At 37.7% G+C, this 22,008-nt stretch overlaps 1 protein-coding gene across 6 annotated transcripts in view; it reads right to left on the bottom strand.

Moving 5' to 3' along the window:
• Positions 1-22,008, bottom strand: part of NFATC3 (nuclear factor of activated T cells 3) — a 139,304-nt gene that overhangs the window by 79,051 nt on the left and 38,245 nt on the right. For all 6 annotated transcript variants that reach the window (XR_005360210.1, XM_038538522.1, XM_038538523.1 and 3 more), the window contains exons 2-3: positions 9,604-10,738; positions 6,475-6,637 (exon numbers count right to left, since the gene is read on the bottom strand). Coding sequence is in view for 5 of the 6 variants with exons in the window: in XM_038538522.1 (XP_038394450.1) it covers positions 6,475-6,637; positions 9,604-10,738 (1,298 nt within the window). In the remaining variant the exon portion in view is untranslated. The remainder of the gene's footprint in view (positions 1-6,474; positions 6,638-9,603; positions 10,739-22,008) is intronic.

Consider the following 22,008-nt stretch of genomic DNA (forward strand, 5'->3'; position numbering starts at 1 on the left):
TTAAGATGGTAAATTTTATGTTATGTGTATTTTACCACAAAAATTTTGGGGGAAAAGGTATAAAAATTAGAAGAAGTAAAACTCATTATTCAAAGATGAGTTGACTATTTAGAAAACCCAAAAGAAGCTAAAATAAACTATTAGGTCAAGAAATATAAAGTCAACATAAAAAAATAAACTGCATTTCTGTATTCTATAAACAAAAAATTAAATGGAATAAAAAATAGTGTAAAAAACAGTGAACACTGGAAATAACAAAAGATATAAAAATGTCTACTTTGAAAACTACAAAACACTGCCAAGAGGAATTAAATAATACCCAAATAAATGGAGGAATAGACCATTTTCATGGACTGGAGTCAATAATATTATTGAGAAGTCACTTAATGACTGAGCCATTCAGGCATCTCTAAACAAAGATTTTTGAACAGGATATAAAAGCACCACCCAGGGATCCCTGGGTGGCTTAGCGGTTGAGTGCCTGTCTTTGGCCCAGGGCATGATCCTGGAGTCCCAGGATCGAGTCCCATGTCAGGCTCCCTGCATGGAGCCTGCTTCTCCCTCTGCCTATGCCTCTGCCTCTCTCTCTGTGTCTCTCATGAATAAATAAAATCTTAAAAAAAAAAAAAAGCACCACCCAGCCACATGTCAGCACCTCAGTTGGTTAAGCACCTGCCTTCAGCTTGGGTCATGATCCCAGGGCCCTGGGAGTAAGCCCCATGTAGGGCTCCCTGCTCAGCGGGGAGCCTGCTTCTCCTGCTCTGCCTCCTCATGCCCCCCCCCCCGTTCATTTGTGCTTACTCTCACGTGTGCATGTGTGCGCACTGTCAAATAAAATGTTAAAAAATAAACAAAAGCACTATCCATAAAAAAAGACTAATAACTTGGACTTCATTAAAATTAAAAACTTCCACAATTAGAAAGTGGAAAAGGAAGCAAAAGACGAGAAGAAATTTTATTTGCAACACATTGTTCTGACAAAAAACTTACATGCAAAATATTAAAAACTCCTACAAATCAGTAAGAAAAAGAGACAATTTAAAAACTAGTCAAGAGACATGAACAGGCACTGGACAAAAGACGACAGTCAAATGTTTGACAAACATGAAAAGATGTTCAACATCACTAGCCACCAGGAAACCACAAATCAAAACCAGTATGATTCCTCTACAACACTACTGAAATGCTTAAAAAATACCAGGAACCAAAGTTTTGGTGTTGATGAGGATGTGAAGTAACTGAAACCTTCATATATGGCTGGTTAGTAGTAGAAATTGGTATAGGTACTTTGAAATACCAGCAATTCTACTCTTGGATATATAGCAAAAAAAGTGAATGTTTTTGTCTATCAAAATATAGGTGTAGTACATCTGAAACTAATGTAACACTGTATGTTAACTATACTGGAATTAAAAGTAAAAAGATATGTAAAAAAAAAAGAGAGAGAGAAAGAGAGAGAGAGAAAAGAACATACTATCTTTATTCAAAATAGTCCGAAAGTGATCACAAACCAAGTGTCTATGAACAGGGAGACAGATGAAGAAATTACAGCTAATTCATGCAATGGAATACTATACTGCAAAGAAAAAGAAAAACTATCCCCCCAAAGTGGATGACTCTCACAGTCGTAATGTTGAAGCCAGACAGAAAATAAAACATACTGTATGATTCTATACATATGAAATTCAAGAATAAAAAGATGAATCTATGATGATAAGCAGTCAGAAGCATGATTACCTTTGATTGGGAGATACAAATTAGGAAGGGTACAAGGGAGTCTTCTAGGTGCTTAAAATCTGTAAGTTGGGGTGCCTAGGTGGCACAGTTGGTTGGGTATCCTATTTTTGGTTTCGGCTCAGGTCATGATCTCAGAGTCATAGAATCAAGCCTTGTATCAGGCTCCAGGTTCAGCACAAGTCCTCTTTTTTTTTTTTTTTTTTAACTTTTATTTATTTATGATAGTCACACAGAGAGAGAGAGAGAGAGGCAGAGACACAGGCAGAGGGAGAAGCAGGCTCCATGCACCGGGAGTCCGACGCGGGATTCGATCCCGGGTCTCCAGGATCGCGCCCTGGGCCAAAGGCAGGCGCCAAACCGCTGCGCCACCCAGGGATCCCAGCACAAGTCCTCTTAAGACTCTTTATGGCTCCATCTGCCCCTTCCCACACTAAAATAAATAATTAAATAAATCTTTTAAAATTATTCTGTATCTTAACCTTTGTGGTAGTTTTGTGTGTGTGCACATGTGCTAAAAATTCACTGTGCTGTACATGTTAAGACTTGTGTATTTTAGTGATGTATTCTTACACAGCAATAAAATGTTTAAAACAAAACAAAACAAAAACAGTACAAAGAGAGCAAAATCAGGGCTTTTTCTGAGAACCAAGCATGCCACTCTAATGTGTGATGGGTCAGACCAGTCTGGAATGGCAAATCATGCCTTCCTTTCCTGAGTATTACAAAATTCTCAGAACAGCAGAGAAATCTACAAATAGTCTTCTTAGCTGCTGGGAAAGGGCTGCCTCTGTTAGTGGGAAAAATGAGGTCTCAGAAGTAGGCATACACAACTGAAGAGTGTACCATACAAGTGTGGTACAGTACACAGAATCAGGCACATTTTATTTCCAATTTGAGATGACCTCTTCTTATCGTGCAATGCTTGTTTTACTCTGATTATTAGAAAGAGAAAACTTTTGGATAAAAACAATGGAATGAAGTAGTATCACAATCATCTTCCCCCAATACCTAACAAAATTAAATATATGCGTGTGTGGTGGTAGCAGGGGCAGTATGAGAAATGCAAAACATAAGATTACGATTTTGATTTGTGTGGCAGAACTGCTAACTAGTTCATACCTTTATCCACTAGGAAGAGTAATAACAAATAACATTACTAAGTAAATTAATGGAATAAAAGTAATAAATTGAGAAAATAAAATAAAATATTGATATAATGCTAACTAATTTACAGCAAAGTAAATCACAAGTGTAAGTAGTCAGCTCTGAAAAAAGTCAAGGAAAAACTTTCCCTCAAGAATAAAAGATACCACATTCTGCTCCAGGGCCTTTGGCAGAAGCAGAAAAGGTCAGGAGTGCTTACCATCTTCCAGGACTCTGTGCTGTACTAAGGGAACAAGTACAGCTCATGAAAATATGATACATACTAGAGTAATGGGAGTGGGCCATAATACATACGTGATACTGTTTACTCTCTTGAGCCAAACTCAACAAGGCCTATCTTAAGCTAATTCTGTACCTCTTCCACCCAATTTCCTCAGGCTATAGACCAAAGTTCTCAAACAAAATGGGGGATAAAAGGCATGGCAATTAGGCAATTACAGTATACATTTTTAATTTTTATTTAATAAAAAAAAAGGAACAAACTATACAAGACATTTGAATAATTTAATAAAGTGAAGGGGTACCCGGGTGGCTCAGTCAGTTAAGTGTCCAACTCTTGATTTTGACTCAGGTCATGATCTCAGGGTTGTAAGATCCTATTTTTGGTGATCCTATTTGTGAGATCGAGGCCTGCATTGGGCTCTGAGGTGGGCATGGAGCCTTCCTAAGATTCTCTCTTCATCTGCCCCTCTCCTTCTGCCCCTCCCACCTTAAAAAAAAAGTGAAAACAAAATCTCCCCCTCAATATAACACACACACACACACACACACAACTGAGAAACTAATTGCCAGTGAATGTTCCACACTACAAAATTTAGGAAGGTCAATAAATCATGAAATCAAATATAATGATAAAATATGAAATAAGTGGAAAATGTAGCTAAAGAAGCAAACTAAAGTACAAAACACAACTGGAGATCTAAAAACTAAATTAAGGGGCACCTGGGCGGCTCAGTCAGTTGAGTATCTGTCTGCCTTTGGCTCAGGCCCTGATCCCAGGGTCCTGGGATCGAGCCCCATGTCAGGCTTTCTGCTCAGCAGAGAGCCTGTTTCTTCCTCACCCTCTGTCTGCCACTCCCCATTTGTGTTCACTCACTCTCTGTCAAATAAATAAAATCTTTAAAATAAATAAATAAATAAATAAATAAATAAATAAATAAATAAATAAATAAATAAATTTTTTTAAAAAGCTAGATTAGAAACCATGAGCGACAAATATATCAAAAACATCAGTGCAAACATCAGGGCAGGGCTTTAAAAAAATCACAATAAATGATAAGAAAAGACATTGAAGGAATCAAAGAAGAGAACACAAAGACATGGGAGATAAAAACAAGTAAACATCTGAATAGTAATTGGAGTCCCCAAAGTAAAGGACAAAACAAATGAAGAAGAAATGTATACAGATACATAATATAAAAAGGTTTTCTTGCATGAAGGAAGAAAAGAATCTCAGATTAAAAGAAGCATTACAGGTACTAGGAACAGACTGACAAAGAACCATCAATATCCAGACATACTCTAGTTAAGTCAGTAATTTCAAGTATACTGATATAATTCTTCGAGGAAGCAGTTACAAAAAAAAAAAAGTAAGTCACTAACAAGGAAAATACAAAACACTGATGATACTCAAAGTGTTAATCTCCCCTTAAGCAGAGAACTAGTTTATTTTGGGGGGAGTTGTGGGGTTTCTTAATTTTTAGTAATCTCTACACCCACGGGGGCTTGAACTCATGACCACAAGACTAAGAGTCACATGTTCTACTGAGCTAGGGAAGAGCTCCAACAAAGAATCAGCTTTTACTTTTTGTTATTTTTAAAAATATTTATTTTAATTTTATTTATTTTTAAAGATTTTATTTATTCATGAGACACACAGAGAGAGAGGCAAAGACATAGGCAGAGGGAGAAGCAGGCTCCCTGTGGGGAGCCGCGTGGGGGACTCGATCCCAGGAACCTGGTATCACGACCTGAGCCCAAGGCAGATGCTCAACCACTGAGCCACCAGGTACCCCTAAAATATTTATTTTAGAGAAAAAACAGAGAAAAAGAGAGAGAGTATATGAGTAGGGGGAAGAGCAAAGGGACAAGGACAAGTAGATTCTATACTCAGCACAGAGCCCAATACAGGGCTTGATCCCACCACCCACAAACAAAAACACTTAAGAGTAAAGTAAGTAAAAATTAGTAGTAATCATTGAATTCAACTAGATATAGGACTAAAGCTAAATAATGGGGGTGGTAAGGTACAAGGGTGGGGAGATGGCGGTACATCAGTAGGGAAAAATAAGCAACAAAATTTAGACAGCAGAGGGGGAGAGCAAAAGGAGTTTAAAAAAAAACATTATCTCATTTTTCAAAGAAGGGCGTCAATTCAAACCATCTAAATCTTTTAAACAATGATTAATTTCTCAATTATTTAGTATCTCTGACCTTAGATCTTCTTAGGACTCCTGAAAGTGAAGAACAATATCTAAGATTCGGTAGTTCTTAGTTTTACTTGTTTCATTTTTTAAAATGTTTTATTCAAATAAAATTAAAGTTAATATTCAACTATTATGATTCAAAACTTACATATTAAATATATTTCACACACTCAACTATCACAATTTTTATGATTTCACGTTAGTTTTATTTTCTAATAAACTCAGATAAACAATATTTTATTTTATTTTATTTTTTTAAAGATTTTTTCTATTTATTCATGAGAAACACAGAGAGAGAGAGGCAGAGACACGGCAGAGGGAGAAGCAGGCTCCATGCAGGGAGCCCGATGTGGGACTTGATCCCAGGGACCCAGGATTAGGCCCTGGGCTGAAGGCAGCGCTAAACCACTGAGCCACTCGAGCTATCCGATAAACAGTATTTTAATCACAAAGATGCTCAATATAATCTTATCCTTAAAAACTTCATTCTATTTTCTAGTCATCCACTCAGTCTTTCACTAAATATACACAGAGAATTATTTGGAATATTAATCAAATATTAACTGCTTATTTCTGAGGGGTTTAGATTTGGGGTAATTTATTGCTTTATTCTACTTTTTGGCATTATTTAGATTTTAAATGAGCATGTATTATAAAACAGTTGTGTTTTGTGTTGTTTTAATGAGAAAAATAACTGTTTGACCACTATAATCTTGACCCAGAGTTCCAAAGCTGGAGAGTCAGTCCACAATCAAAAGACTGGTTTTTGGGGCAGCCTGGGTGGCTCAGCGGTTTAGCGCTGCCTTCAGCCCAGGGCCTGATCCTGGGGACCCGGGATCAAATCCCACATCAGGCTCCCTGAATGGAGCCTGCTTCTCCCTCTGCCTGTGTCTCTCATGAATAAGTAAATAAATCTTAAAAAAAAAAAAAAAAGACTGGTTTTCAACATAGCAAATAACAACAACAAAAACAACAAAAAACCTTCAATGTAGATAGAAGTGCTGCCATCAAGAACACAAAACCTCAACAGAGGTTTTTGTAAGCTTTGAACTTTCTCTTTTTGGGCACAGTAGTACCTAAATGAATAGACTTTATCATCAACAGATGTAGGACGTCTCCAAAAGCCAACTCATATCCCAACTCATACCTTTACAACAGGATGTCCTCCAGTAGATGCTTTAACTGCTCCTCGGCTACCTTCAGTTTCATAATGGGCTCGATGATGAGTTTTAGGTTGCACTTCAATTTTCAGTTCACATTGTCCAAAATGAGTTGGTAAAGGCCAGTCTAGTGGAGGTAATGAAGATGTGCTATAAACAAAACACACACAAAAAAGACATTTCATCATACTATTATTGCCAACCAATGATTCAAATCACTTCTTTGCCAGCGCCCAACATTTTCTTCCTGTGATCTCTGAAGCTGAATATTGCAAAATAAAACTTCAGTTAGTAAGTGATAACATTGGATTTGACAGGTACATAAGAAATAATTCTTTAATCTTAAGAATAAAATCAATTTCATTTACTTTTTTGTTTCCTTTATTTTTTTTTAAAAGGACAAATTCTGGGATGCCTGGGTGGCTCAGCAGTTCAGCGTCTGCCTTTGGCTCAGGCCATGACCCCAGGGTCCCGGGATGGAGTCCCGCATCGGACTTCCTGCGTGGAGCCTGCTTCTCCCTCTGCCTGTGTCCCTGCCTCTTTCTCTCTCTCTGTGTCTCTCATGAATAAACAAATAAAATATTTTAAATAAATAAATAAATAAAAGGACATATTCTAACATTCTGTAAAACTATAACTGATTCTCAACTATGTATACATAATTATAAAAAGAATTAAAAGAATAATGTTATTTTTTAAAGATTTTATTTGGACAGCCCAAAATAAAATCTTTAAATAAATAATAAAATCTTTTAAAAAAAAGAAATTTATAAAAAAAAGGATTTTATTTATTTATTCATGAGAGACAGAGAGAGAGAGGCAGAGACACAGGCAGAGGGAGAAGCAGGCTCCATGCCAGGAGCCCGATGTGGGACTCAATTCTGGGATTCCAGGATCATGACCTGAGCTGAAGGCAGGCACTTAACTGCTGAGCCACCCAGGTGTCCCGAATAATGTCATTTTTAAGGCAAAGATATCAACCTGCATGAACATATACCAGTGTCTCTCTAAGGAACCAAACAAACATCCCTGTATTTCCCAGTACAAATGTCTCCCTCCCTGGTGTGTAGCTATAGCAGTTAATCTATTGTACATGTTGCTTCCCTGCTTCCTCCCTATTGCTCTTTTCCCTGTCTCTGTGAAATACTGCTTAAGTCAAAGGTATACTGCAATTTGAGGCACAAATTTAATTCCACTACATACTCAGCTGAAAATTATAAGGCCTATCAATACAGCACTCTAAATGTCTATTTCAGAGAAAACATCAGTTGATCAGTAAGATAATTTAAACCGCTTAAAGGGACACAGATTCATTCAGATATTAATATTGAAAATGTGGAATTTAAAAAAGAAATAACTTGGGACGCCTGGGTGGCTCAGTGATTTAGCGTCGGACTTCCTGCATGGAGCCTGCTTCTCCCTCTGCCTCTCTCTCTGTGTCTCTCATTAATAAATAAAAATCTTAAAAAAAAAAAAAAAAGGTAACATATGTCTACAGGTCTAATATCAAAAGACCTAAGGCTACAATGATTTATATTAAAAATGTCTTCTTGAGATGCCTGGGTGGCTCAGCAGTTGAGTACCTGCCTTTGACTTAGGGCATGATCCTAGAGTTCCGGGATCAAGTGCCACCTCAGGCTTCCTGCAGGGAGCCTGCTTCTCCCTCTGCCTATGTCTCTGCCTCTCTCTCTCTCTCTCTCTCTCTCTCTCTCTCTCTCTCCCCCCCTCTGTGTCTCTCATGAAAAAATAAACCAAAACTTAAAAAAAAAAAAAACCTTCTTAGTGACTGGGGAAATTGGTCTTTTAAGGTCTCCTCCATCTCTGAAATGCTATCATTCTTAGTTGTAAATTTCTAAATTACCTCATCACTTCTTTGAATGTCCTCAGCCTAGCTTTACTACCTACTGTGAACCTCATAGGTATTAATTTTTATTAGTCTGAAACAACTCAATTTCAACTCTCAGCTAGTTTCTACACTTGTTCCCCAGACTAAAGCAAACCCCAAAAAGATTAAGACAATTTTCAGAAGCAGTGTGATAGGCTCAAAGGCACCTTCAAAACCCTAATTCCACATTGTATCTTCCTAAATACTAATGAAAAGGCTTTAAAAAAAAATGAAATAAACTCAACTCCACCATGTGTCACTTTAATATATAATAAAAGCTGTCTTTTCTAATCAATTAGACTAGATTGATTCTATAAAATAGAATTGTGGGAAGTGATCAGTCATTTGGAAAATAAAGTTGTTACACTGTTCTCTACTCCAGTCCTCAGCTAGACTCAAAATTCAAATATATATATAAAACATTATATACATAGATCATAAAACTAGTCTGTACATTAAATTTACTAGAAATTTGCAAGTTAGATTTTTGTTTATTTTTAATTAGTTTAGATTGGGGTAAGGCTTTCAAATATAACACAAAATCCAAAAGCCACAGAGCAGACAACAAATTTGAATATGTAAAATGTTAAAATTCCTCTACACTAATAAAAAAGTCAAATTTATAAAGCCAAAATATAGATAAAAAGCAAATTATGAAAAAAAAACTTGCCACAGTATACAAATTTCATTTGTACAATAAACTCTTAAAAATATAAAAAGCCTGTTCGCAATTTATTTTATTAGTAATTTAACCCATACTATAATCAATCTTTTACAAGAAGCTTTTTTAGGTAGGAAAATTCTTTCTAGGGATTCTTAAATGTAACTTATTATTATCTACAACTCATTATCCATATGTTTTTAAAATGCTAAATCCAGGGAAGCCTGGGTGGCTCAGTGGTTGAGCAACTGCAGGGTGTGATCCTGGAGTTCCAGGATCAAGTCCCACATCGGGCGCCCTGCATGGAGCCTGCTTCTCCCTCTGTGTCTCTCATGAATAAATAAATAAATAAAATCTTAAAAAAAAAATAAATGCTAAGCCCAGTCTATCCAAGGCCCTTTTAAGAATCAAAGGAAAACACATGTTGACTTTAATTGATTTAACCAGAAGACACTGGGGGAAAAGGAGGGGAAGGGAACGGTCAAACCATTCCATATAGATAATGTAGTCACATGCCGCCAATAACCCATAAGCATGAAAAATGACCAGCAGACATTTCCATCAACTCACCGAAATATTGGGGTGTGGCCAGGCTTTGGTTTGCTCCAGGTAAAAGGTGAAGGAACTGAAAGAAATTGGTCACCAGATGAATCTTTCTTTAAAGGATATTGAGATCCAAGGCCATCATCTATTGAAGTCTCCCGGGATGGTGATAAATTCCCTTGGTCATCTGAACAGAATTCTAATTTTCCTGGTAGTACAGCAGCTTGGTCTTCAGAAGTCTTCCTTGTTTTCAGAGGGATATCAGTCTCTACACAGCACTGAAATGGAAAAAGTGCAGGGCCAAGGCCTGATCCACCCTGGACAGAAGCATTAAGCCAGGTATCTTCTGTGACACTTCCCCTGGGGGAGTGACCAGGAGAAGGAACAGGTGAGTGATGGGGTGAAAGGGACCCAGCATAACAAACCTCAGCGCTGGAGTGCCTTCGTTTCCCACAGGGGGAAGTAGGCCTTGATGATGGCCCTGAGGCTGGCCTGGGGCTCAGCCAATTCTCATCAGTGACACTAGATCTAGGAGAGTGGCAAGGAGATTGTCTGGGTGACAAGGAGTGTCCAAGTCCATACTGTTGATGCCAGGACTCTTCTCCAGGGCAGCCTCCTGGCGAGCCACCAGGAGAAGTCAGAGGGGATCCGAGAGTAAATCGGGCGGCAGCTTCATTCAACTCTGAATCCACATCATCATAAATGTGTGAAAGAGATTCACAAGAAGATGCATCTGAAAACCAGCTCCTAGAAGATATGCTGCTGGCAGGACTAGGACTAAGGGAAGACTCCCGGTAGGATGGCTCAAGAGGAAGATAGAGATGATCTCTAGAAGGCCTTTCCAAATACTCCCTTTCTGGGTCATTTATGTGTAGGTCATCTTCATGAGCATCTATTTCTTGATGACAGTTAGGAGAGATGGATGTAATTTGAATACTTGGGCACTCAAAGGGTTTGGGACCACCTAATGGGCTGTATTTAGATTCAGGAATCTCACAAGTTCCTTCATAGTTTTTGTGACCCTGCAGCTGAAACGATGATGACAAAACAGAAGAGTGAGACGGTAATCCATGATGTGGTAAGCAAAGTGGTGAGTTTAAGGTAGATGGAGGTGGATCTACATTAAAGATGTAAATGGATGCACAATCATCTGGCTCAAGATCTATGGAGGGAAAGAAAAAAAAGAAAAGAAAAAAAATCAACAAAACAAGAAATTAGAAAATTTAGATGTATAAATTATTAGATGAGAAAGTAAATAATAATCTTGAGAGAAAAAAGGACATAAAATGTATATCATTAGCTCCACTAAAGAGTGGTATGTGTGTTTTGTTTATATTCAAATCACTTCTCTGCCTACACCAACAGTGTGGGTTTAAAAAAAAAAAAATTTTTTTTTTTAAGTAATCTCTATACCCAACATAGGGCTTGAACTCACAACCCTGAGTTGCATGCTCTACCGACTGAGCCAGCCAGGCACCTCAACGTGTGTTTTCTAAAAAGTGTATCTAATTATTTCTTCAAGTATACATAATTATTACATATTTATATTTGTACCTATATATGTAATTTTCTCATTTCCACATTTTCTAAAATGAAAATCAGAAAACATCTGAAAATAAATGCTTCTATAAAAGAATCATATCCACAATTCTAAAAAACATTTATAGAATTATAAAATGATATAATCCTATAAATTCAGCCTCATCTGGGGTCTGCAAGTTAAAACAGAATAAAGGATAGAAGAGAATCTGAAACATTTTTAGTTATAAGCATACATACTAAGTTTATTAATGAAAACGATTACAGACTCAACTGAGGAGACCTAGACTCTAGTCCACCTCTGCCATTAACTGTGAGCTCTTAGCCATATTATTTAGCCTCTCCAAGGCCTCAGTTTCTGTGTAGCAGTACCAGATCTTTTCATTAAAGGATTTTTTTTAGGGAGAGAGAGAGAGCTTGTGTGCACATGACTGGGGATGGCGGCAGGGAAGGGGGTGAGGGAGAGAAGGAGAGGGAGAATCTTAAGCCCCCACCGAGCACAGAACCTGCAGGGCTTGATCCCAGGACCCTAAGATCAAAACCTAAGTCAAAGTCAGATGCTCAACCAACTGAGCCACCCAGGTACTCCAAGAAATTTGTATGATTAACAGTAGCTGCTTCTTCCCTCAACATCATACTATCAAGAATTCGTATCTTTGGACACAGCAGTCCAGGTTACAAGAGCCACATGACCCCACTGGATCCTTTACCTCAACCAGAAAAAAAAAACTGATTAGAGCTTTTAACCTATGATTGACTGTTAAGGTAAACCTTTTAGGGGCAGAGCTTTTAAAATGCAACCCTTGCTGGATGGAATATCTAACACTTGTTTGTCCTGCCAAATGACTTGAGCGCAACTGCAGCAATAAGGGTATTTTGCAACTTCACTTTTAGAATGGAGTGATTATTACCCTTTGCACAGAAAAAGTAGTTCAAAGCATTAGCACAAGGTGCTGGTTAACACCTTCACTTTCTTCAAAGAGATCATCATTGGGAAACCAAAGACAAAACTGTTCATAGGTAGAACAGAGAAAAGCACAAACCTTTAGCCTCTTCTCAAAAGTACTCAAGGAGATCACATTATTTCATTACATTAGTAATCTTGGAAAATAACATATCTTCAGACTCCTAGTGCTGCTGCTATTAACCAGCATCCATAATTTCACTATCTCCTTAAGTCCTAGATTTTGAAACTTCAAAGATGCTCTGTGGTTAGTGAACACATTCAGTAAAGTTTTTACATGTATTAAAACAACCTCCTCCCCCCATGTTTAAACCCTGGCTCTGCGTAGCGGTGCAGACAAGTTATTTAACCGGCTTGAACCTGTTTTCTGAGGCAGTTTTTTTTTCTATAAAACTGTTAGAAGGTGACCAGAGTATCAACTGAAACACACAGGACCATTCTAAAGTAAGCAACCTAATATTATGACTAATATTCAGCAAGAACTCATCACATGTTAATTACCCGGTCTTTCCATTTAAAAATTTTAAGGTGGATATGTTATATTATACTTTTTTTTTTTTTTTTTTTTACTCTTAAGTATTTATAAACTGAAACAGCTTTTTAAAAAGTACACCCCTGGGACGCCTGGGTGGCTCGGTGGTTTAATTTAGCATCTGCCTTCGGCCCAGGGTGTGATCCTGGAGTCCCAGGATTGAGTCCCGCATTGGGCTCCCTGTGTGGAGCCTGCTTCTCCTTCTGCTTATGTCTCTGTCTCTGTCTCTGTCTCTCTCTCTCGCTCAATCTGTGTCTCTCATGAATAAATAAATAAAATCTTAAAAAAATAAAAAAATAAAATAAAATAAAATAAAATAAAATAAAATAAAATAAAAAGTACACCCCTCACGTCACTTACTGAATCAAGTAGGAAGGTCAGAGATCCAAAGAAGAATAGCTGTACTTAACAGTGACAGAAGCTGGAGAAAAAAGCTTTTAAAAATAAACACCTTGTGGGGGGGGGGGGGTGTGTGGCTCAGTCAGTTAAGTTTCATCCTTCGGCTCAGGTCACAATCTCATGGTCCTGAGATCAAGCCCCACATCAGGCTCTCTGCTCAGCCCATCACCCTTGCTCATGCTCTCGCATTCTCTCTCTCTCTCTCTCATATAAATAAAATCTTAAGAAAAATAACGAACTTGTGGTAAGCACAGCATAACGTACAGAGATACTGAATCACTATGTTATACACCTGAAATTAATTTAACATTGTGTGTCAACTATACTCAAATAAAAATTAATAGAAAAACAAAAAGAAGAGGTTTGGGGAAAATGGTGAGTCACTTCTAATGGGTATTGGGTTTCTTTCTGGAGTGATGAAAATGTTCTAATATTGACTGTAGTGATGGTTACTCTACTCTGTAAATATACTAAAAACCAATGAATGGTATGCTTTAAATGGGTGAATTGTATGGCATATGAATTATGTCCCAATAAAGTAGTTATGAAAATATAAAAAGAAAACAATATTACCTATATTTTATCACAAATTTTTTTAAAAGTTAAAAACATTTGTTTCTTATCTACGAAAATCATAAACAAATGTTATCACCTAACACTTAACTAATGTTTAACATTTTCACATATATCTTGGTCTACAGTAGTATATTTTTCAAATAGCTGTGGAACATAATATTTTGGAGGTTTTTTCCTAACCTTTTATTGAAGTACAAGATACATCATAAAAGTGCAGACATTATTTTAAAAATTTTTTTTAAGATTTTATTTATTTATTCATGAGAGACACAGAGAGAGGGGGGCAGAGACAGGCAGAGAGAGAAGCAGGCTCCATGCAGGGAGCCTGATGTGGGACTCAATCCCAGGACTCCAGGATTACACCCTGGGCTGAAGGCAGACCCTCAACCGCTGAGCCACCCAGGGATCCCAAAAGCAGACATTATATACAGCTTGATAAACTGTCACAAATAGACATATTCTGTAATGGTATCCTTAAAAAAAAAAAAAAGATTTTGTTTATTTATTTGAGAGACAGAGAGAGAGAGAATGGGTAGAGGGGCAAAGGGAGAGTGAGAAGCAACTCCCTGCTCAGCAGGGAGTCCAAAACAGGGCTCAATCCCAGGATCCTAAGAGCATACCCTGAGACAAAGGCAGACGCTTAACCAACTGAGCTACCCAGGCACCCCTGTAAAAGCATCCTTTAAGAAAAACAAATGCCAAAAGCCCGCCTTTGGCTTGCTTTCAAGTCATTACCTCTCCACCAAGAGTAACCACTATACTGACTTCTAATGGCCTAGGTTTGTTTGTTTATTGTATGTATGTTTTTTTGTATTTTATTGAGGCTTAAAAAAAGTTCCTAAGCAATTTTCAAGGCCACGTAAAACATCAAGGGTCAGTGATCATAGCTATTTCCTACTTTTTTTTTTTAAAGGTTTTATTTATTCATGAAAGACACAGAGAAAGAGAGAGGCAGAGACACAGGCCAAGGGAGAAGCAGGCTCCCTGCGAGGAGCCTGATGTGGGACTCAATCCCAGATCCCGGGATCATGCCCTGGGCCAAAGGCAGACGATGCTCAACTGCTGAGCCACCCAACCATCTCATACTTGTTGTTTTTATAAATAATGTAGCACTGAACATCTCTATACATACGTCTTTTTCTCTTCTTTTGAATCCCTCTCCAAGAATAAATTCCTAAAGGTGGAGTTACTAGATCATAGGGCATCCATTTTTAACACTTCTACTATGTAGAGACATTTGTTTCAAAAGACTTGTTTTAATATGCAACATGGGAAGGGCATGAGTATCAGTTTTACTTTAGTTTCTCCAACAAGGATATTATTTTCAATTTTAATATAATTTAGGAGTAAAATGGTTCTGTAAGGTATACAATGTTTCTAGGCTGCAAAAAAAAGAAAATCCAACTGAAAGTAGCTGAAGAAGGGAGGATATTTTCTAACATGACAAGAGGTCTAAAAGTAGGACAGTTCCAGAACTGGTTATTTCATCAGTTCAACAAAGTCACTGATAAATCCATTTCTTTCTGTTTTTCCCATTTTGCCACTTTTGGGGTGGCAAAAGTTAGCACTTTGTGGTGTTCACTTTTCTTTTTTTTAAAGATTTATTTATTTATTTATGAGAGAGAGAGAGAGAGAGAGAGAGAGAGAGGCAGAGACACAGGAGGTGGGAGAAGCAGGCTCCATGCCGGGAGCCCGACATAGGACTCAATCCCGGGACTCCAGGATCGCGCCCTGGGCCAAAGGCAGGTGCTAAACCGCTGAACCACCCAGGGATCCCCATGGTGTTCACTTTTCAACCACAAATATGTATTCTGTCCTAAACCAGAAGCATTGTGATAATTTGTTTAAAAATATTTTTTGAGTAGCTGCTATGTAACAGACATGTTCTAGACACTGAAAACACAAGAATAGACAAAACAAAATCCCCATCCTCATATAGCTTCCATTCTACTGTGAAAATTAATAAAAGGAAATTTCATTTTAAATGGAGTCTGGAGGCCAGCAGGGGGAGCTCTCACATCCTCCAAGTCTTCCTCAATTGCTGAACAAACAGGAAGAAATGAAACCAGCAGGGGAACAGCAGTTTACCATCCCAAGGAGGAGGAAGAAGTTTTTCTCCTCCCCCAGGCAACAGCCAGCCACTGAGAGACTGTCACAACTTAGCCAATGAAAAGTCATCACACTTTGAGCTCCAATTAATGCCAATGGGCTTTTTTTTTAAGGTTTTATTTACTTATTCATGAAAGACACAGAGAGAGAGGCAGAGACCTAGGCAGAGGGAGAAGCAGGCTCCCTATGGGGAACGTGATGTGGGAATCGATCCCAGGACTCCAGAATCATGCCCTAAGCAAAAGGCAGACACTCAACCACTGAGCCACTCAGGTGCCTCGCCAATGGGCTTTCTGATTAAAACAACCCAACTCCCTCACTTTCCTACATAAAAGAGCTTTCCTCTCCTTTGTTCTCGGATTTGCCTATTGTTTTGCCATAGCTTGCTTGTCTCAAATCACAATTCCCTATTCCAAATAAACATTTTTGCTGGTAAAATAACTGGCAGTTTTGTTTTTAAGATTAATACCAATAACATGTAATTGGCAGTAATATCTGCCATAAAGAAAAATAAAATAGGGTAAGAAGAAGAGATGTGAGGGGAGAAGCAAAGTTAAACTAGATAAGGGGGTCAAGGAAGGATTTTCTCCAATACATGAGGAGCTACCAAAAGCATATGAGAAACTGAGCGATATAGAAATCTTTGGGGAAAACACTGCAGGTGGAGGAAATAGTGAGTGCAAAGTCCTGAAGACAGAGAATTTCTAGATTTTATGAGAAAAAGAAAGAAGGCCAATGGGAAAAGAACTGAGTGAGGGTGTGGAGCAAGGACTGGGGGTGGAGGGACACTGGCTAGTAAAACTAAGGCCTCATAGACCATTGAACAACTGATTTTTATTATGAGATGAGAATCACTGGAAGGTTCTAAGCAAAGAAGTGTCATAATCTGACACATTATAACCTGATATATATTTTAAAAAGTATTGTAAGGGGTACCTGGGTGGCTCAGTTGGTTAAACATCTGCCTTTAGCTCAGGTCATGATCCCAGGGTCCTGGGGTAGGCCCCGTGTGGAGCTCTCTGCTCAGCGGGCAGTCAGCTTCTCCCTCTCCCTCTGTGCCTGCTCCTGCTCTCTCTTGCTCACTCTCTCAAATAAATAAAATCTTAAGAAAAGAGAGAGACTATTGTAATAATCTAGGTATAGGACCTGGGTCGTGATAGGTTACAGAAGTAGAAAAAGCAGTAAGAAATGAGGTGGGTTTTTTTGCTTTGTTTTTTTTTTTTTTTTTTGATAAGGTAAAGCTCACAGAACTTGGACTGGATTTAAGAAACAGAGGTGAGTCCAGGATGATACCAAGGTTTGGGGCCTGGACTACTGTAAGAACAATATTTCTAATTACTGAAATGAAGAAGAAAGAGAAATTTGGGAGATAGGAAATCAAAAATCCATATAGAATGTGAGATGCCAGTAAGCTTTTCAAGTGGAGATACCAAGTAGATAGCTCTATAAAGTCTCAGGTTTACCACATAGATTTGGGAGTCATTAATGTACAGATAATACTTAAGGATATTAAGACCAGAACAGGGGCACCTGGGTGGCTTAGTTGGTTGGGTGTCTGCCTTCTGCTCAGGTCGTGAGGGTCGTGATCCCAGGGTCCTAGGATCAAGCCCCACATCGGGCTCCCTGGTCAGCGGGGAGTCTGTTTCTCCTTCTCCAGTTCACTCTGCTTGTGCTGTCAAATAAATAAATAAAATCTTAAAAAAAAAAAAAAAAAAAAAAAGACCAGAACAGAGGATTAGGGAGTGCAGATGGAGAAGAAAGCAGGCAAACGAGGCATAGGAGATTTCAAAGTTTAGGGATCGGGGAGACAGAAAATGGAAGAAGGGTCAGTCATTGAAATGAGGGGAAAAAAAAAAAAAAAAAAGAACGTAGCATCCCAGAAACCAAGAGCTCATTTATTCAGCATTTATAATTTCATTGCTATTTTCTACAACTGTTCCAGATGCTAGGTATATAAATAGCAAATAAGTAAATATACATGCATGGGCCCTGACCTCATGAAATGTACAGTCTCAGGGGAGATTGACAAAAATACAAATTAAACACTGTAACTACTACTAAGTGGTAGAAATTTCAGAGACTAAAGAAGAAACCTACTTTACAGAGTACAGGGATAGCCTTTTTGAGAAGGTGGCATATAAGCTAAAACCTGAAAGATGAATAAGAACCAGCAAGCAATGAAAAGGGGGTGAGTATGGGCAGGCACAGGTAGAGAAGATGACAGCTCCAACACAAGGGGATGATACAACTAAACACTGAGTCAGATAAGACCTTTGCTTCGTTGAGGAAGTGAAAAGCCTAATGTATGGCTAAAGCCAACAATACAACAGGAGAACTGAAAAGCAAAAACTAAAAGGATAATGGTAAGAAGCGTGACTTTTATTCTAAGGAAAATGGAAACTATACGAGTTTTAAAGGGAGAGTGATAGGGACCGCCTGGGTGGCTCAGCGGTTGAGCATCTGCCTTTGGCTCAGGAAATGGTCCCGGAGTCCTGGGATCAAGTCCCGTAACAGGCTTCCTGTATGGAGCCTGCTTCTCCCTCTGCCTATGTCTCTGCCTCTGTGTGTCTCATGAATAAATAAATAAAATCTTTAAAAATAAATAAAAGGAGAGTGACATGATCTCGATTATATTTGAGAATAACTTTGACTACTACATATCTAGTATCGTAAGTCCCTAATGCTTAGTAAGTCTATAGTAATGTATTTGTTAAGGTTGTGTCAAATGTCTTAAAGCACTGCAGAGATCTGAATACAAAATTTGGGAGAATGCTGCTACATCTTCTTCCCAAGTGTCACCAAAGTCCAAGCTCTGGAAATGATGTGAATGGCTACTATAACCTCTCTATGATAAATAATTCTAGGTCGGTATTTCCAACTCTACAATTCTCAAATTCATGGTGCTTCAGAAACTTGATCAAGACTTATTTGCTCTGTGTTCATTCAGCCACTAAGAGGTTCCACACAGGTATACAGTAATCTGTAACTGTAGAACAAAGGTTGGCAAAATATAGCTCATGAGCCAAACCTGGCCTCCACTTGTTTCTGTATAGCCTACAAGCTAAGAATTCCAATCATTCAAATGGTTGGAAAAAAAAGAATCAGGTAATACTGTTACATGACACAAAATGATGTGAAATTCAAATTCTGGTGTCCACAGATAAAGTTTTATTGGAACAGATCCATGCTCATTCATTTATGTATGGTCTATGATTATTCTCATACAAGGGTAGAGCTGAGCAGCTTTGAGAGATAAGTGCTTCCACTGCTACCTAACAAGTTGCACTACTGGACAGCATTCCCCATGCAGTGCATATTGACATATTGCAACATTGTTTTAAGCTTACAAGTACATACCTGTCAAAACAGGCCAGAGAAAAGTGGATTTCAAATCTAAGTCACACTTCCAAGGCACACTGATAATTTTGTTATCAAATTACATGGCAAAGTATCATGTTTACCATGCAATGACATTATGGCTGTGCTATAAGAATACCCTATACATCAGCAATTCCGCAGTAAATTCGTCACAATAGCCCAACTCACAAGAAAACAAAGGAAAAATTAGAAAAAAACAATACCTTATAGCAAGATTTCTTCGCAAAAAAAAAAAAAAAAGAATAAAAAATGAGGCTGCAACCAAAGAAAGTTTTTGAGTGGCTCATTTGTTAGCCAAGCACAGAAAACTATCTTCTAATGGTGATTTATTTAAATTGTTTGATTGCAGCAAGGGAAGAAACTTGCTCAGAGAAAAATAAACTGTATTAGCTTTTCAGCAAGCATGGTTGATTGAAAAATTGAGGAAAAATTGAGGACACTGTTAACAACATCAATAGGCAATTACAAAACAAGGCAAACAGTTTCTTTTTTTTTTTTTTTTTGGCAAACAGTTTCAAGTGGTTTTCCTTGGCTCCTGATGTGTAACAAGATGTTACAGATTATGTTCAATTACTATTTATTTAAAGAGTCAATGTGAAATTTATTTTTAAATATTTTATTTATTTATTTATGAGACACACACACACAGAGAAGCATAGACATAGGCAGAGGGAGAAGCAGGCTCCCCATGGGGAGCCTGATTGCGGAACTTGATCCCAGGACCCCAGGATCACAACCAGAGCCAAAGGCAGATGCTCAACCACTGGGCCACCCAGGTGTCCCTCAATGGGAAATTTAAAGTGACTAAGAATTAGCCTCTATGAATAGTCTGCATGGAACAATGTCAGGTAAGAATATTTTTGAAAAAGTTGAGAATACAATAGTCGAGTACAAGCTTTTTTTTTTTTTTTTAAGATTTTATTTATTTATTCATGAGAGACAGAGAGAGGCAGAGACACAGGCAGGAGAAGCAGGCTCCATGCAGGAGTCCAATGTGGGTCTCGATCCTGCGACTCCAGGTTCACATCCTGAGCCAAAGGCAGACGCTCAACCACTGAGCCACGCAGTTGTCCCTACTTGAGTACAATCTAAATGGACTCTTAGGATGTATTATAACTGGTGTTGCTAAAAATATGTATGAGAATACAATGATAATAATGCTGTGAACAACTGTAATCCACCAAATTAGACAATCGATAAGAAATAAGCAAATTCTTACAAACACACCAATTACCAAAAATGACTCAGAAGAAGTGAGAAAATCTCAACAGATCAGTATCAAATAAAGAGATCCAACCAGAACCCAGAAAGTCTCTCAACTAAAAAAGTCTAAAACGAAATGGCTTCACTGGTAAATTCTACCATTTAGAGAACATTCCAAGAGGCCTGTATTACCCTGATGCCAAAGCAAGACAAAGATACAAGAATACTACAGACTATATCCCTTAGGATTACAGACATAAAAATTCTCAACAAAATACTAGCAAACCAAATTTAACAGCATATTAAAAAAAATAAACAAATGGAATTTAGGGCAGGAATGCAAGGGTGATTCAACATATGAAAATTAATTACCATAGTACTAGAATGGAGGATCTGAATTGACAGAGAAAAACATTTGACAGAATTCAATACTCTCATGATAGAAAAAAAAAAAATCAGCAAACCAGGAATAGAAGGGAACTTCCTTAAAACGATCAAGGGATTTATAAAAACATAGTAACTAACATCATACTTACTGGTGAAAAATTGAAAGCTTTCTCCCTGAGATCAAAAACAAGACAAAGATGCCACTTTCACCACAGCTATTCAACATTGTACTGGAAGTCCTAGCCAGAGCAATTAGGCAATAAAAAGAAATAAAAGGCATCCAAATTGGAAATGAAGAAGTAAAACTATCTCTTTGCAGATGGCATGATTCTATATATAGAAAATGCCACAGAATGCACAAAACACAATTAGAACTAATAAACAAATTAAGGAAAGGTGGAAGGTAGAACTTCAACACATAAAATTCAGTTGTGCTTCTATACACCAAAAGGAACAATACAAAAATTAAGAAAATAATTCTATTTACAATAGCCTCCAAAAGAATACTTAGAAATAAATTTAACCAAAGAGGTAGAAGACTTACATCCTAAAAACTACAAAATATTGCTGAAAGAAATTAAAGAACTAAGTAAGTGATAAGAATTCCCTCGTTCATGGATTGGAGGATTTAATACAGTTAACACTGAAATATTCCACAAAACAATCTAGCCAATGCAATCTGTACCAAAATTTCAATGATTTTTTCTGCAGAAATGAGACCAATCATCAAATTTATATGGAACTGAAAGGGGTCTAGAACAGCCAGAACAACAATAAAAATGAAAAAGCAAGAAGACTCCCAAAACAGTGTGATATTGGTGTAAGGATAAACATATAGACTAATGCAACATTAGTGACTCCAAAAATAATTATTAAATTATAATAATTCAAAAAAATTAATTTTTTAAAAAGATGATAAAATGATTAAATAGGAAAATAGCAGTTCCTTCAACAAATGGTGCTGGGAGAATAGGATAACCACATACAAAAGAATGAAGCTGAGGGGCACCTGGGTGGCTCAGCTGGTTAAGCATCTTGCCTTCAGCTTAAGTCCTGGGATCAAGTCCCACATATTGGGCTCCCCACTCAGTGAGAAGCCTGCTTCTCCCTCTCCCTCTGCCTACTGCTCCCTATGCTTGTGCTCTCCTTCTATCAAATAAGTAAAATCTTTTAAAAAAAGATAAAGAATGAAGTTGAACCCCACCTCACACTACATACACAAATTAACTCAAACTAGATCAATGACCTTAATATAAGAGCTAACACCATAAAACTATTAGAAGAACACAGGTGTATACCTTCATGACCTTGGATTTGGCAATAAGATTCTTAGATTTGATATTTA

Source organism: Canis lupus, chromosome 5 (assembly GCF_011100685.1).
Source record: "Canis lupus familiaris isolate Mischka breed German Shepherd chromosome 5, alternate assembly UU_Cfam_GSD_1.0, whole genome shotgun sequence".
Classification (NCBI taxonomy): Eukaryota; Metazoa; Chordata; class Mammalia; order Carnivora; family Canidae; genus Canis; species Canis lupus.